The following is an 18,557-nucleotide window of genomic DNA, read 5'->3' on the forward strand; positions in this document are numbered from 1 at the left end:
AAATGATAGCAAAATTAAGCTTCCCTGATAAACCACCGAGCCAAGGACCATTTACTTCAGTTTCCCCAGAGATGTTTTCACACTTCTATGTAACTGCGAGCAGGGGACATGCAGCCTAGATTCACCACAGGACAAACAGTGCCTATTGGAATTCTCTCCCATGCAGAACACCGGAGCTACAAATATGAACCCCATCAGTAAGAGGAGGGCAGTGAATGAAGATGAGGAAGGACATGATGACCCTCCATTAACGCCACACCATTTCTTCCCTTTGAGCCAGTTACTTCTTGTTTCTGTGGCTAAACTATACAAAAATACTTGCAGAAAAGTCTGACAGGTTCAAGGCTACAGTCCACTAATTAATCCACCCCCTACAGATCAATCACTTAGTGTGTGAAAAATAAATAACCTTCCTGAAGAAGCCTAGGCAGACATAGGTGACCAATGATAATAAATGCATGAGATTTTTCTACTTCATCTGTGATAACATTTACAGTCAAAGAGAAATTCCACTGAAAAAAGATAATCAGCCAATCTCATAACAGTAACAAATTACCAGGCACTTTCCTCCTAGGTGATGTTTGAAAATGTGCTGCTTCTGTATTTACGTGACAGCTGGCTTTTTTATACTAGTGAAAAATTTCTATCCCTCTGGGCTACACAATCACTTTTCTATCCACAAGCACGACCAAATATAAGAAAATGGAGTTTCCAAATTTCTAAATTACAACTGCAAGAAACAAACAGCAAGTACCGTAACATTATAATGCAGCTAAAATTCTATTAAAAATAACACTATGTCAACTGAAGTCTTTTTTTTTTATTTCCAAGTGTTCAAATTGTTATTACACATATGCCATTTAACCATTTTTTATTTTAACATTAAGGTAATTACAGTTGAAGGGCTCTATTTCCAGTGGCCTCTCTGCATTGGACACCACCAGAGCAAAACATGAAACATTCCACACAGCTAACAATAAGACATTTGAGTTACCAGAATTACAATCATCAACTTTTTTTTTTTTGCTAACAGATCACATACATACATAACCAGGGCCATCTTCTTTAGAAGAAATACCAAAATTAGTACTGCATTTTCAATATGAACATCTCTACATACGAGCAACATGGTACACGACAGTTTGATTATCACATGTACAGTACTTTGGCAGCTCTGTGATGTGTTTTTTCCCCTAATCTCCACAGTAGGCCTTATTTATAAAACATATTGCTAATATGCCCTGCATAAACGCCAAGAATCAAATATATCTTTCATCACCTAAATGGGAGAGGGAGCAGTGCTTTTACCTTGTATTAGATAGCCTCGTCATACATGCACAATTTTCTTCTATGGACACTTCAACACATATCCTAGCTAACACTGTCTGGAAAAAATAATCGTTAGTCAAAAAAGATTTGAATTTTCTTCTCAAATTAAGAGAAGCTACAGATATGACATGACAAATCACTAGCATTTATTTCAAAATAATTCTGAATGTGTCACACTTTTATTGAGGTTACTTGCATATCACCATCTTACAAGCACATCAGTCACCTGATCAAGTCATCCCATTTTGAGTTCATTTGCGAAACTGACTTGTCTCTTTTGATACCTACTAATAACTCAGTTTGTGGTTAACAATTACTAATTTCTTTGAATATCTCTACCATCAATTTCCACATTAAACTAATCGCTATATTAAACCTTTTCACTCAATCTCCCCAAACAAATGATTTTTATTTCTCACTTTCCTGAACAGAATTGACCTATTAGCACAGTAGTCTAAGTGAGGACAATCTCCCTTCTAATATAACCACGCACTTTTAAGTAGCCACTTCAAAGTTCTGAGGTAAAATGCATGAAATCTGATTGCAAAATTTCAGACTTAAAGGAATCAAATCACATTTTATATATATATTGCAATTAAAAACACCTAGAACCTGTCTATAGGGATCTGAAGCAATTTATTTCACTCATCTGTGAAATTTCAGCAGCTATTTTATTTGGTCCAAGTAGCCCTATATATTGTCAAGTCACTCAAAAAAGAATGCTGTGCCCAAAACCACATCTGCTACTATGAACATCTCTTCATCCTTTTATTCACCCTCAACCATTTCTTAAAAACATAAGATTTCTTCAGCTATACAAAAACAGATTTAAATTTTATTTGTAACATATCAACAGTGGGTAAGTTAAAAAGCAGTTGAAGATATGTGACATATTTAAACTAAGTAACATGCACTTAATTTGATGAAATCTCTCTTCCTCAGCCTTTAATACCTATTTGCATTGAATTATGAACGCTGCAGCACATAAATAGACAGCGTATGGCACTTAAAATCATGTCTTCAATATAAACAACTATATCAAAATGTTCTGTAACTAAACAAACAGTAAATCCTGTTTATCTATACAAAATTTAGACTGTGTTATCATCAAGTGGGAAAATTACACATCAACTAATTAAGTTGGACATTCACCAGTTTTGAAATGTCCTTTTTCATAAAGTCGTTTTATCTTCTTGCTTTGCTTAATTATGTCAGAAAATTAACTCTTCCAATTCTGCTTCCATTTCTTCACTGCAGTTATTTTGTGCCAGCAAACTTTGATCTTGCACCATTAACTTCCACTCTGGTGTGCCCCTTACATCTCCACATTCTCCCTTCCCTCTTCCATTGTCTGTGACTTGGTGTCACCCAGCAGCCCCTCCTCTAGGGCAGCATCTTGTGTAACAGCTTCCATGGGGTAGAGGCTTTTCTGTCCAGGGTACGGGGGCTGACAGCCAGGCTCGCTGGATCATGGTGCGCTGTGTACCGGGTAAGCTCCCTGCGCTAAGCGCCTTCTGCGCGGAGATGAACCAGCTGTGCACCCGTGAGCCACAGGGAGCACCCCGAGCTCCCTGTCTGGGCTGGCAGCGCGCACGGGACAGAAACGTGACAGACAGACGTTTTGGCTGCAGCAGCTTTAACCCTGTTTGATTGTTTAACCTGTGTTACAGTCTAATTTAAGCATCATTGTTTATGCAATACTTTCAAATGAACAAAAACCCTAGACAGGTAAACCACTCCTTTTCCACAGAATAACTGATTATGCGTTCCAGAATGAATTTAATGCAAATCTTGAAGAGTGCTCTAACTAATAACCACATCTGGAGCCTTTAAATACTGTCTTACTCTGAGGTATATGTCTATTACTGTAGAAGTTAATGCTTCACATCTAAAGTCCAAGAAAAAGGGTACTTGTATTTTCTAGGTCAGGCAAGCTATAGAAAAATGGGAAAAGAGAGTGTGTGTCTTGTGTTCAAGTGTTATTGTGTAGCTTAATGCTTCATGCAAGTAATGCAAAAAATGGTATATATTCAAGACTGTTAACATCTGAATAAATAGAGTAAATTAGCAAATACAGTATTGAAAATTATCTACAAAAATGTGTTTTTCCAAGTAGTCACTGTTTGTATCAAGTCTTAAAGCAAAAAGCTGCAGGGCAACACCAAAGAAAATGGAATAAAAGTGAATTTTAGACATTTCAAGAAATCCCCTCATAAAACAAATTAGTATTTACTGTAAACTAAACTGAAGTTATAACAACGACTAAAGCTATTAGGTGGCCTTATCAGCAAACACCTTCAATCAAAAGGCCATAAACAAGTATGCTTTACATATTACTTAATCTGTTTATTTTACACCATGGGGTGAAAGCAACACAATTCCTTTCAGTAAAGTATACACAAATAGCCTCACTCAGAATACACTTTTAATGCACATAAAAAAAGTATTCATCTTACAAATTGTTTTGCAATCCAAATATACAATAGCTTGGAAAACAATATTTTAGAAAACTAAAGCCAATGTAAAAAGACTGCTTAATACCACTAAATGATATAAGTTTTTGTATGGCTCTGTCTTTAGAGTTTTCTTACTGCATCATCAATATCAGAAATCTGTTCCTTCAGCTGGTTCCACTGCTCTGGATTTAAAGAAATACCTGAAAAGCATTAAAAATAAACACTTCAGACAAAAATAAAATTGTGTTGCAGGGTCTTGTGCAATTATTATAAAGGCTGCTTTCATATACTAAGCCTGTGTTATAATATTAATACTTGAGTTACTTCAACAATCATCTTAGTTATGAAGTGAAACTACCCACTTCCAAAACTTCAACTGAACTTCCAGTTATTTCTAGACAAGCTTACAAAGAAAACGTGTGTAGCATAATTGTACAAGTACTAGGCTAAACACAAGAAGTGAAATATAACTCTGGCCTTACAGAAGGCAGTACAAATGTCCTGGGTGAAAAGTAGGAAATAATTTATATTCCTGTTGGCTCCTGAAAGCTGCACCTAGGCAGACAGGTCTGCTGTGCACTTTTCCAGTACTGCAATTCTGAGGGGGTTTTCCCACTTTTGTTTCTTAAAGCACTACAAAAAACAGGTGCTCTAAGTAACCTTTCGTAGAAGCTATCACTTCCTAGCACTCACAAACCAACACCAAAGTTGCTTTTTACTTCAAGTTCTCTACAGTTTCTAATGACATTCAACCAATAATCATTCAGTACCCCACAAACATCACTTCAGTTCTAAATTTGATCTCATCTTCCCATCAAGCTTGAGTACAGGCACATGTTTCATTTGTGCTTGGGTCTACTCATTCTTACCCAAAAATTTCCACACCCACTCTGTGGAAAGTGCAGGCTCCCAGGGCTCCCAGTCATCTCATACTTTCTCCTGTCAAGCTCTTCCAATTACTCCTACTCTCCCCTCCCAGTGATAGTTTTCCTTCATTGCTTTCTCTCTGAAGGTAGAGCAGGACCTGAAAACAGCTGAAACTTTGAATTCCATTTTTGGAGCACATAGCCCTTTCTTTTCCTTTCCATCACTGTCTTATCAGAGCAGCACCACAATTTAAAACAGCAAGTAGCGTACATGGGGCTTCTCTAAGCAGTGTTCCACCAGTCTTTGGAGGGCAAGTTTCATGTGAAAACAGCTCAGGTGTGCTAATCATTATTAGGGGATTAAATGTCACAAAGATGTCTCTCAACCACAGACCAGATGAACCAAACAAAATTCAGACCTGCTGTTTAAGACACTGACAGTAATTTAAATTGCTGGTTTATTTTTATTACAAAATTTTGACTGTTTACACTGGTTTCAGGATAGATACATGTCGTGGGGTGACAGCCTTTATCCCAATATCGTGTGTTGTGTCTGGCAGCTGCCAGACTTTTCCTCCCCCGGCCGTCTTGCCACGGCGGGGCGGGGAGGGAGGGGTGTGAGTGTGACCGGGCACCTTGGCTTTGGCTTTTGGCTGCTTGGCTTGGCTTGCTTGCTTGCTCCTGCCTCGGCTGCTAGCTGATAGCTGCTTTTTTGCCGCTTTCTGCTTTCTACGCTGGTTTTTTTTTTTCCTTTTTCTTTCGTTCCCTCTTTCTTACCCTCCCCCGAAGATATTGGCCCGGCTCCGGACCTGACCTGGGACGTCCAGGACCCCCGGAGTCTGCGAGAGAAGCTCAGCGCCCTCCACAGCACTGCCTGGTTTTCTTTTCTTTTCTTGTGTTGAGGAGTGTCCTTTTGTTATTTGTTAATAAATAGGTTTTGTTTTCCACTGTGCTCCTCCGAGGAATTCCTTCCCGAACCCGGTACTGGGGGAGGGGTGGTTGGAGGTTTTTTTTTAGGGGGATCCCTTTTGGAGATTTCCCCTAATTTGTCCTAAACCAGGACAATACAGAAGCAGCTGATGAGTGCATCACAGAACTATTAGACTCACTTATTGTATCAGATTATTTTTTATCATAACAAAATTCACTCTTTTGCTGCCTTGATAAACACTTCTAGCTACATCATACCATTTTTGTCACCCATGAAATCCTGTTGTTGTTTGCCATTCCAAGTGCACATACTATTGAATTCTACCTTGAAACACAGAACATAAAGTCCTTAGAAGGTAGAGTAACCTTTTTCGTTAACTAGCAACAAATCCAAAACCAGCAATTTTCCTGTAGAGCACCAGTGTACCTGATAATGCAAACTTATTCTCAGTGGTTATTTAAGAAATGTTGAAAATGCTTCTCAAACTTTCTAAATGACTGTTTACAGAGTTGCTCCTGAACACACCGGAAGAATGTAACAAACCCTTACAGTGATTGTACATTAGAATTCTTCAAACTTAGCAGCCTGCCAGTACATGAGGCGGGGGAAGGGCTTTTTGCAACAGCATGTAGTGACAGGGCAGGGAGGAATGGCTTCACACTGGAAGCAGGTAGTAGGAAGAGACAGAGGGTAGCAGGAAGAATTTAGAGTGGGTATGGAAGAAATTCTGTATTGTGAGTGTGACAATGCACTGGCTCAAGTTGCCCAGAGAATGTGCATGACCCATCCCTGGAAGTGCTCAAGGACAGGCTGGATGAGGCTCTGAGCAACCTGGTGCAGTGGAAGGTGTTCCTGCCCACAGCAGGGAGTGGGGCTGAACGAGGTGATCCTCAAGGTCCCTTCCAACTCAAACCATTCTGTGGCTCTATGAATGCCCAGGGCAGAACATTTCATACTTACCTTTCACAGATGCTATATGAAAATGGATAAAAAATAGGCTTTTCAAAAGAAGCAACATAACATTAAGCACAGTAGCACCACGGCAACTGTCTTGCAAACCCCATCTTATGATGTGGAAGTTCTGAAGATGGTACACAGTGAAGCCTTGCCATGAAAAGCAACTGTGCAAGTGGCAACCAGAAGTACAATGGCTTGTGCTGTGCTACAAATTACAAACTTGGGACACTTAAGATATTACTGCTTCTACTAAAACATTTTTAAACTTTTTTTTTCATGAGTCACATTAAATATTTATATTGTTTTAATCTAAAATTTAGTTGAAACTGAAGGACATGGTTCGTTTAACAAAATTTTAAAATCTTATAAAAATTATTAAATATTTTCAGCTAATTCTGAAATAAGAAATCCAACTATAAGAGGAAATCATTTCATTAAGTTAATCAATGGGGGGAGAGAAATATGACAATGGTATAAATATGTTTATAACTCCCCTACCAAATTTACTTTTATTTGACATCTTGCTTTCCATAAATCAGAGGATCTCTCTTTAGGAAAATCGACTCACTTAAGATTTTACTCATAACCTACAGATAAAACTAATCCTTTGTTAAAACACAAATGTTAAGTAAAAATAATACTCAAAAAGCATCATGCAGCAACAAAGGAGAAAAATATTATATAGCAAGTTCCACTGTAAAGTGCAGACTATGTTTCAATACAAAGTAACATGGAGCAGAACAATACCTTTTCTGCCAGGCTTCATTTCACCTTCTTGATCCATCCAATATTCTCTAATATCAATTAAGACTTTCCCTTTAAAATCCCGAACACTGACATACCTCATTTTGCCAATCTGTCAAAACACATATAAGGGTCCATTAAGTATTTTACATATTAGAGCATTCACTTTCCCCAGCAGCATTAGACTCTGACATGTCACGCTGCAGCTTATTTTAGACATCACAGAAACATCTAGATTAAAAGCTTAATTCAGAGTAGTCAGTAGGCTAATAAGTAATGACTTAAAACTGGTTGAGCATGCAATGCTCAATGCAAAAGTAGCTCTCCTAGAATAAAAATATCTGTATTCTTCACATGCTTGCTTCTAGCAAGTCGAGAATTTACTGTTTTCTGAAAAAAATTATTTCCTTTCTTCGCAAAAGTTCTAAACAAAGAATGAAAAAGGGAACACTACTCCCAAACCTAAATTTTAGTCCATTCCACAAGTACAGAAAGTAAATTAAGATGTTTACATGTGATACCCTTTTTTTTTAACGCAGTAAATACAGATGGAAATGAAAATTAGCCACAACTGTCCCAAACCCACTCCCAAGTCCTCATGGGCACCTCATTGTACCACCAGATCTTCAAAAGAACAGTCAAATCTTTTCAGTTTACCAGTATGTAGCACAGTATGAAATTCTGGAACTTGGATTTTGGAATTCCATAATTTCAAGCCAGTGTCACAACTGAATTACACGGGCACCTCTTTTTTTTTTTTTTTTGCAGGGGGGGAGTGGGAAGAAGTTGGAAAAGAATCATACCACCAACTACACAATACACTCTGAATTTGGGCTTATTCAGTACTTTTCCAAATATGATGAAAATCTATCTATTCAGAAAAATTCCAAGTACAAGGTGAATTTGAGAACCAGAAAATAAATAATTAAAATATAATCAAATAAAACTTCTTGCAATTCTAGCCTTTGAATTCAATCTCAATTCAAACCTTTGAATTCAATTTCAATTCAATCCTTTGTATTCTGCATCTATCTTCTGGATACATTTTATACTTTAAGTATAATAATAATAACAAAATAATATAATAATAACAAAATAACAGATTCTAAAGTACACACAATTTTAAAATAAAATATTCCTTCCTGGTAAAACACTAACTTTCAATTTCAACTTCCTTTATCTCTCCATGTTGCATTTTGATACAATTTAAGAATAGGCCCTACACTTCTGGCCCAAAAACACTAGAATTAAGTTTGACCCAAAAGACTGAAGCTCTCCAATCAACTACAATAATTCACATATGTTTAAGTCATATGCTCTTATTTCACAAAATAGATACAATCACGAATATTTTATCCTCGCTTACATGAATTTTCTTTTTCTGCCAATGCTATATGACACCTAAAATTGATTTTAGAACAATTAAGGTAATGTAAGTCTGAAGCACCTTTCCTACTTCAAAGCATCCATTACTGTTCATTAGACAGTATTTTTAATTTATAAAGTTACAATACAGATTTGAAACTCAAAAATAAAAGCATAATGTTATGGTAACTTGGCTTTTTCAGACCAAACCTGGTACCATGCCCAAATCCATCTGCAATCCTGGCAAAGAATACCCTAAATAGCCTACGTTTCTTAGTTTTACCCTTTAACGCTCCAGTAACTTTTAAGGTCACCTCCAGAAACAGCTTCAACCAGTAGCACTCTGCAGCACCCTTTTTTTCCATGGCTATTGAAGAATATTAGTGCTTTGCCATGAAACTCCAGATTTGTCATAAAATCTAACTGAATATTGCAGGTTACAACTGCAAATAAAGTAAAAGGGTTTAGAATATGATTTTCAAGGATAAAAAAGATTCTATGTCTTAATTCAACCAAACTAAGGTGAGGGGCAATAATGCAAAGTTTACGTTCACTCAATCATATCATCTTAGATAAAAGCATTTCTCTATGTAAATGCTGAAATTAAGTTAGATTTCACATCACATCTAGATTTCAGATTCATGTTCCCATTAAATTTCAGACATATGGCTGAACTCGATGCAAAAGCTGCCACTACTAAAATTATTAAGCAGGCTTCTAAAGTACAGTTCCAACAAACATGTACTCAAAAACACAAACAAAATCTAGACTTAACTTGTCAAGTAAGTAAATTGATGTTCCTTGATACTTAGCTACCTGTAACTCTGGTGCAGATTAATTTCTGAGCATTTATTTTTTTCACACGCCTGCTGATAACGTTAACAGTAATTCCAGTGATTGAAGGTGTTTTGGTGTCTCTATAACCAGAGCAGCATTCTAAGGGTTGCTGTACTACAAAGAATTAGTTTTCTTCACATTGGCTGGTGTGGAGCTATGTTTTGGCTTTATGCTGAATGCAGTGATGATAACAGAAAAGTTACTGCTGAGCAGAGCTTACGCAGAGCCAAAGCCTTTTCTGCTCCTCAGACTGCCACGCTGGCGGGGAAGCTGGGGGGGCTTGGGAGAGCGGGAGGAGACACAGCCGGGAAAGGTGACCCCAACTGACCAAAGGCATATTCCAGACTGTGTGACATCACCTTCAGGATATAAAGTGGAGGGAAGAAGAGGAATGTCATCATGTTTCCCATCATGACATTTGTCTTCCCAAGTGACATTTAGATGTGATGGGCACTGAACTCCTGCCTGCCCATGGGAAGTGATGAATTAACTCCTTGTTTTGTTTTGCTTGCAAGTGTGGCTTCTGCTTTCCCTATTAAACTGTCTTCATCTCAACCCTCGAGTTTTCCAGCTTTTACCCTTCCAATTCTCTCCCAGTCCCACTGGTGGGGATGTGAGCGAGTGGCTGCCTGGGGCTTGGCTGCTGGCTGCAGTTAAACCAAGACAGTTATCATGATTTATAGCAGAGTACTTAGTGCAGTTCAACCTTTACAGAGAAGTTAATATGCTTTTTATTAAATAGTACAGATCCTTAGATTATATTACTCAATTGACTTACATAAATCAGTAAACATTAAAACCATTAATTCCAGGTTTCTGTTTCTTAGAATAGAAAGAACTGAAATGTATCTCTGTTCCTTTCAGAGATTATGCAACTGACTTCCTCTATGAGTTTCAGCAAGCACCTTCTGCATCCTTTTTTCTATTTCCAGTTTCTCTGGATTAAACTGTACACCCTCTCTCGTCCATAGCCAATAACCATGAGTAAGGAGCCCAAGACTCCTGTAAACAGTGATATCTGCAACAAAGCAAATTGTGAAATGCATCGGTGACCACCTAAGTTTCATAATTAGTGTACTAAACCAGTAACAGTTTCAGAGCACCATAAATTTATATGTTTACCTTCTTTCAAGAGTCTATGATAAGGACACTGGGAAATTATACTGGAAAAATCAAAGAATTTACTCCTCAGAAGTTAAAGCCCAATTATGATAAAAACTCAAATAAAAAGGAGTTGGGAAGAGGACGACCACACACAGGCAACTTCTGAAATAACAATTTCAGTTAAATGCATAATCATGCAATGTGGTTCTGCTCTGGGCAGCCATTAATGAATCCTGACAAACCTTATCCAAATCAGGCATAGGTAGATGATAGGATTAGTCCAACTACCCAAAGCACATGGTGCAGAGCTCAGATTGGCTTGAAGCCACAGACAGGAATCTAATGCATCAAGGCTAAACCCTTCCACATTAACACAAATAATGCCTGTCCTTAGGGCCTCAAGTAATATATCACACAGGGGAGTAATGTAAATTTCTACATCCTAACAGCACACAAATCCTTCATCAAGTTGCAGAGTATACCAGGTTCCCTATAAAACCTAATAAGGCCAAGACATGCAAATACATAGAATACAACTTGTCTCTTACATTGAACAAACTGTCTTCTACTTACATTAACACTACTCTTTGTAAGTAGTTGCAAAAATAACATTACACCAACATTTTTAAACAAAAATATAAAATGTACATGTTTATGAAAATTATGAATCTTCTCACTACAGCAGTCACAATGAGCTCTATATTAAGGGATTCTGTATGCTTCAAGAACACAGCCTGAGGGTGTAGAACAAGAAGACTCTTGGTTTCACATTATTTGCAGCCACTCCCACACACAATATGGACACTATAAAACTTGTGACTATCCTATGAATGCTTTACAGCCTGATTTCCATCAGCTGAAGCCACTCTTGTAAAGCTACACTGCAAAGTCACTTCCGCATCAGATCATTTTACTGCCATGAGAAAGGAACACTCCAGAAAGGTTTCTAGTATCATTAAGATGCCTAGAACAAACAAAACTGCATCTAAAAAATTAACAAGCATGTGCTCCTGGGTGGGGGGGGAAGAAGGGGGAGTATCCTCAGACCCACTGTAGTTTTATTTCTATAGTTTAATATTTGCATATTAGTAACTACACAGAAGTTTATGTAGACTACAAAAACTGACAATACTTCACCATAAAACAATGAGTAATCTAAATATTTTATTGTTTATTACTTCAAAGGCAGGCACAGACTGAGTAACGCCGGTATTTTAGGTCAAGGTGATATTCAAAGATCTGTATTCTACCCAACACCATAAGAACCCTGTTCTTATCAGAGTAATACGAGTCCTCTATTGTCTGTTTTTAGTAACTTTTTATTATCTTAGGTCAAAGAGGTTTCAAGAAACCAGAGCACACATACTTTCGCTTTTATTTGAAAGGATCTGGGTGTGTTTTTGCATCGGGGGCACCAAAAATTTTGAAGTTTTCTCCAATGCCGGAATTTCTGAACTTACTACAACCATAGCAACTGGAATTTCTGAACTTACTACAAACACAGCGTTAAGTTTATACATAGTTCTTTAGAGTTCTACCTGCATTTCACTTCCTGAATTGTAGAACTCACTATTTCATTTTTCCTACAGGCTTCAAAGCATGCCCAAGCAGAACTAAAAATATTATACACTTCCTTCAATACAGAAGTCCAGACACAGCCTTCAAGTGAAGTTCTCCCTTCTAAACATAACTGGAAAAGTAAGAACTCAGACATTAAAAATAACTGCCCTGTATGGCAGTATCAGTTAAGCAGGTCTTCTCTCTAGAACAGACTTTTCTTCCCCTGTAATACTTCACACGGCTACAGCCCAGAACCATTTCATTTACATTACTCTGTGCTTGGGTCATCTCACCAGGCACATTTCCCATACCCTTTCACAAACTTGAGACTCAAAGCCTCAAGAATTTAAGTTCCTTTCCAGCCAGCTAGTCAGAGACCTTTAATAGATCCTGATCCACACCCCCAGAACAGCTAATTCCGAGCTCTGTATCAAACCTCAGCACACACTGCTACTGCCTTGGCTAATCCTGGGAACTGCAATACCCTGAATTCACAAATGCATCTTTCTACTGAAAAACAGACATTCATCCCATCTTAAAAACAAGACAATACCAAAAGTTACTATCTTTATGGATGTTCAGTGATAAGACCCTACATCATAACATAAAAGAACAAACAAAACTTATTCCAAGATGTTGTAATAACACAGGAGGCCAAGCTGCCCCTGACCTAGTTAAATAGGAACAAAGAGTCCACATTTCGGTTTCCAAGAACATATTTTTCAAGAGCCCTAATTAAAAAAACATTTCCATGTAGAGACAAACCTGATCTAATACTTCAAGTATACTGATAGCAAGTGCTCTATATACTAACAAAATGACTACACACAGATACCAGGAGCAAAGTCATGAGAATTAGATCAATTGATACAACCCAGATTCTTTTACTGTGCTGAAACCCAACCAGGCTTTTCTGAGCATCTCATCTGAACACCAGCATCATAGTTCCCTTCGGTCAAGGATTCCAGGAGGAATCCAAGTTGTCAGAAAGTTCAGATCACCTCATAAAATTTAGACAGCATATGATGTAACATGTTACCTTAACCAGGCTCTATGAGTCATCAATTTTACCTGAAACATATTCTCATCTCTGTTACTGCTTTGCTTAGAAGAAGCTGCACCTTTTGAACTTTCACCAGTCTTTTGTTTCTTTACAGTTTTTTCCGGAGTTACTTGCTTTTTCCGCTTTGCCTTGGAACAAAACAAAAAAGAAAAGCATGAGCCACAATCACTCTGTATGCTCCAGACAAGTTTACACTGCATGTCACAGCCTACTACTAAGCAATGCACTTCATCACATTGGTGCTGTGAAGGCAGGAATTCAATACTGTACACTTAGACCAGAATTTAAAACCTTGAAAATGAGACTGATTCTGTTCTCACTGAAGTAATACTTTGGTTTTAAAGAGAATTTACTCACATCAAAATACATTTCAAAAATCCTTCTCGTTCTACACAGTAACACTGTAATTTCAGGAGTTTTAATAAAAAATTTAAATCTGATAGAATTGGCACCCTCTTCTCCACTAAATGGAACAAAAAGTACAGAACAGCTTTCGACACCTCCAAAAAAAACCCCCATAGATAGGATAATAAATTATCTAGAATTAGTAAAATAAAAAAATCTGGAAACCACCTCTACCATTGTTTTTTTTTTAAATAAGCATCTAATTGCTGCCCACAGTATGATAAATTATGTGACTTTTTAAAGCATTCAGACAATATCACCTGTAAATGAGATTACACAGAGAAGCTACAAAGGTACTATTTCTACTCATGTAAAAATAGGAGATCAGATCTCTCCATGTACTGTACTACATTAAAAGACCTGGTGTCTGTGTTACCACCTAGCATTTCTTAGAAAAGATAAATTAAATACTTTTTTCTAAATCCCTTTGATTTCTACGATCCTTTTAGTTTTGTTTAAAATGACTGGTACATCTATACAAACTTCTAACTTAAATAACTATTTAAATTAAATGGGAACATTTGACTTATACATTTACAACAATCATCTTAAAATTTATCAACTCAAAGACAAAGGTTGGCTCAGCTTTTGAGTGAGAGACTAGCAGATGGCGTAACAGCAAATAAAAGAAAATGAAGCACAGAAAAAAAACCCCATGCAAACAAAGTAAGCAAGTGACACAAGGAGCACAGGGCAAGTGCAGATTTTTTTTATGGAGAAGTAATCCACATATTAAAATGGCAGAGGGTGGCTGTAGGCATGTTCTCAAGTTCAAATTCTTCCTACCAGAGCAGTTGATACAGAAGCATTCAGAAGCTTACCACAAAGCAGTAAAGAATCACAAGGAATTTGCAATTATCATATGGAATGGCATGAAGAAAACAAAGTGCAACTAAAGAAAAAAACTTTTCTTCAGGGAAAAAATTATGCAATCCACCCATACTTGGAAGGTGGATTGTTTGGTTTTTGTTGTTTCCGTTGCTGAAATGGGTGGGTGGAAGAGAAAGTTTCTTAAAGTGTCTGATAAATCATATTGAATGACATGCATGCTGTGGCATAATGCTCACCTAATTACTTAACGCCAGCCTGAAACAAAAGAGTTAATACAGTAATGAATTGTATGTATTGTTCACCTTTTTGTCAACTTCACTATCTGAATCACTGGCAGATGAGCTTGAAGATACAAGTTCCTTTGATTTAGGCATTCTGGGAAAAGAAAAATAACATTAAAACACTACATAAGGAATGACATTCCATTTTGGCTCGAAAGCAATCTTCAAACCTGTTTGTACTGGCTCATCTTCTTCAAGCCCCCCTAAAGATTTTCCTGCCTTTTTATTTAAGCTTTGATATGCACTGCAGATGCAATATCAAGCACTCTTCCCTCTTATACCTCTTCCTCTTTTTGCTGCAACTGCATTAAAACACATTTGGAGTACATTAAATGCAGTGGTTTGGCTTCTGAACTGTCTACAGCAGAATGATTTTTCACAATTTTCGTATATCCCTGCACATGGCAAAACCCACAATGTAAAACACAATGCAACAGTGCCCTCCAGCTGAATCCTTTCTATTACATCCACAAACATGAATTATTAACACTCCAGCAGTATCTATACTCTGGCACAGGCATTTCACCCAGCTGGACAAGCAACAAGAATGCTGCACAATTCTCACACACGTGACGCTTGAGCTCCCACCTATAATCTAACAGTCTGAAATACACCTCAGTTGCAGAGAGCTACAGCACTGCAATTAATATTTTCACTACAACTTCAACACATCAGTCACTGGAGACTATTAGTTCACCAGACAAGCAGACATTCAGCATTCCTTGAATGCGTGCTGCCAGGTGTTCTTGCACATCACCCTAGTATGCAAACATGTGGTTAGATATAGCGGTTACACATCGTTCCTGCTGCTATAAACTCTTTGTAACAAATACACAGTTCATTTGGTCTTTTAGAATAAAATTAAGCATCCCTGAAACTCTACAATACAAACCCCAGCTAGGAAAGACCAAGATAGTATTACAGAATATCTCAGGAAAGAAAAAAGGAGTAACAGCGTTCTTAAATGGGCAGTGGAAAAAAATAAACACATATGCAAATTTAAAAAAAAAAAAAAAAAAAAAAAAACACAACAAAACAACCAAACCAGAGTCCAAATAATGCTAATGGATCAACGTAGTTCTAAAGTAGGGCAAGACCTGTGGTAATAGCTTGTAGCACAAGGACAGAAACTGCAGCACTGCACAGGATACAGGGTTGTGAGGAAGCACACACAAGCCACGCTCTGGGATGGAGGCAGAGGAACGCTGGAATGGGACAATGTGAAAATAAGCAAACGGATGACAATGAGTCGGCGAGCCAAACGATGTTTCGGGGAATGACCCCGGGGTCCGCATGGGACGGGGAAAGGGACAATATGGAGGAAGGTGTGGGCGGAAACCGAAGGAAAAAGAGATGTGGGGTGGTGAGTGCCCCCGGGAGACGCCGAGCGTGAGGAGACACCGCAGCGCCGGCCAGGGGGACGGGACGAGCCCGGCCAAAGGAGACCAGGGAAAGGCAAGGAAAGGAATACGAGTCGGGAACTCCAGGTAGGCGGATCCCAGCCGCCATTTTCCTCCCCATTCCTCTTTTGCACGGCTCGTGTCGCCCCCCGAAGAGTCGAGACCCGAACAAGGATGGGGGCGAGGGGGTGGGCGGGCGAGAACGCCCAATTCTTCCCGGGGCAGGGCGGCAGCGAAGGGACTGCGAGTTACCCGCGGCGGGGCGGACGAAAAGGACAGCACGGAAACTAGCGGGCAGGGGTCGCCGGCGGGCAGGGTCTACCCCCGGCCCCCGACGCGGGGGAAGAGCGGCCGGGCGCCATTTTATCCCTCTATCCGACTCTGTGCCCCCCAACATGGTAGCTCCCCCTCGGCAACGGCCGCTCGCTCCTCCCGCTCCACAGCGGGGTATCCCTCCCGCTGGGCACCGCGGGCACTCGAGGAACAAGGGGAAGACTCGCCTCGGCGCCACCCACCCACGGCTGCCCCGATCGGGCCGGGAGGTGCCGCGGCGGTGGCGGCGGGGGTCGTGGGAAGAGGCGCGCGGGGGAAAATGGCGGCGTGGCGGGGGCGCGCGAGGGGACCCAGCACTCACGTCCTACTCCGCGCGTGGCTCCTCCGCAGCGCGACACAAGCGGAACTGACGCGGCTCGCAACACCCGCCCCGGGCCGCTCACGTGGGGTGGCGGGGGGCGGCTTTAAAGGGGACGCGGCCCTTTGTCCCCGTCGTCGCTCGTTCCCGCCTCCCTTGAGGGGCGGGGAAGGAATCATGGTGCTGGAAAGGAGATTTTACAGGATCACAGGAAATCCCGAGTTGGCAGAGACCCACAGAGGACATCGACTCGAGCTCCTGGCCCTGCACAGGACACCCCAAGAGTCATACCCTGTACCTTAGAGCGTTGTCCGAACACTTCTTGGTGCTGTGACCACCTTTGTGGGGAGACTGTTTTAGTGCCCTACCACCTTCTGAGTGAAAAACCTCCTGGTATCCATTCTAAACCTCCCCTGACTCCCCATCGAATCCTGTCACTGGCCACGAGAGTGAAGAGATCAGTTCCTGCCCCTCCGCTTCCTCTCGTGAGGGAGCTGGAGACTGCGACGCACATTAGGAAGAATTTCTTCACAGAAATGATTAGACATTGGAATGGGCTGCCCAGAGGGGTGGTGGAGTCATTATCCCTGAAGATGTTTAAGGAAAGACTATAAATGGCACTTGGTGCCAATGGCCTGGTTGACCTGGTGGTATTGAGTCGTAAGTTGGACTTGAAATAAGCGGGCAGGAAATCTTTCTCCTTTTCAATGCCTTTATTAAAGAGATTCAGCTCAGGTGGGGAGAAATCGACGGGTCGCGCCCACACCGCCGCTGTCCCCAAGAGTGGCACGGAGGAGGAGGAGGGTGATGCAGCTCTGTCCGCTGGTCTGCAGGCAGAGCTGGGGACTGCGTCCTCACGGGAGATTCGCAGATTCCTGCTTTTCAGTCCAACACTTCGGGTCCCCTCCTTAGTGAACATCCTTTGAGGTCAGGGTGTGAAGCAAAAAGGATCCAAGCAGGCACTGGACTTCGCGCCCATCCTTAGACATCACCTAGGGTCCCCTAATTCTATATTGGCTCGTTGTTTTTAGGGGTTTTCCTAGAAAACGGGAAGATTTGGAGCACTGCATTTCTCATCTGCATACGAGGTCTCAGGCCACTCCTATTTTCCTGGTGCTGCCGCGTCCAGGTGTTGCTCCAGGGCAAGAATCAGGAGGACAATGGCTAAATCACCAACAATTGACGGGCAATTAAAGAAGAACTCTTAACAATGAAGCTAATTTAACAGCAATTGGTCTAACCGGTTTTAGCTCTGTAACCTTAAACAAAAATAGATAACTTTTTATTCATAACAGACTGGCTTGTCTCAAAGGTCCTTTCCAAATCGATTCTGTCGTTCTCTGAAGTATCCCCTCAGTCTTCTCAAGGCAGAAAAAAGCCTCTACAGTAATTCATAAACAGCAGGGGGTTTTTTCATGCTCTGCAGCATCGGTTCCTCGATGCTGCTCAGAGCCACCCGGGCTGCGGTGTGAGGCGGGGTGCGGCTGCGGTGGCTTTGCATAGCGGAACCACGGCCCTGCCACACCTGGGGCGCCGCTCGGGAACCCCTCCTGATGCTTCCCCTTCTGTCACCGGATCCCTCTTCTGCCACTGGTGCCCCGGGTTTCCTTCTCTTACGGCGGGGCTCAGCAGTTGTGGATCGGGGAGCATCAAGGCCCCTGTCCGGGCAGGCACCGCGGGGCTGGAGCACCGGAGATGGAAGGTTATAGCTGTCTTTTAAACACCTATATTTTAAAAGTTGTCCAAGCAAATAACCTTGAAAACATACTGACAGTGTGGTTTTTTTTTTTTCACGTC

General features: G+C 40.4%; 1 protein-coding gene across 2 annotated transcripts; it reads right to left on the bottom strand.

Annotated features, from left to right (window-relative positions):
- Positions 1–854: 854 nt before the first annotated feature.
- SUB1 (SUB1 regulator of transcription) lies at positions 855–16,833 on the bottom strand. 2 transcript variants are annotated; one of them, XM_041419187.1, is made up of 5 exons: positions 16,764–16,833; positions 14,751–14,823; positions 13,221–13,340; positions 7,287–7,395; positions 855–3,985 (listed from the first exon to the last, which is right to left on the bottom strand). In XM_041419187.1, exons 2-5 carry the CDS (start codon positions 14,820–14,822, stop codon positions 3,906–3,908), a joined length of 381 nt encoding a protein of 126 aa, XP_041275121.1. In that variant the 5' UTR covers position 14,823; positions 16,764–16,833; the 3' UTR covers positions 855–3,905. The 2 variants fall into 2 exon arrangements, with proteins under 2 accessions (XP_041275121.1, XP_041275111.1); XM_041419177.1 differs by lacking the exon at positions 16,764–16,833 and adding an exon at positions 15,827–15,924.
- Between the last annotated feature and the right edge of the window lie 1,724 nt (positions 16,834–18,557).

This window comes from Onychostruthus taczanowskii, unplaced genomic scaffold, assembly GCF_017590055.1.
Source record: "Onychostruthus taczanowskii isolate IOZ18803 unplaced genomic scaffold, ASM1759005v1 scaffold108, whole genome shotgun sequence".
Taxonomy (NCBI): domain Eukaryota; kingdom Metazoa; phylum Chordata; class Aves; order Passeriformes; family Passeridae; genus Onychostruthus; species Onychostruthus taczanowskii.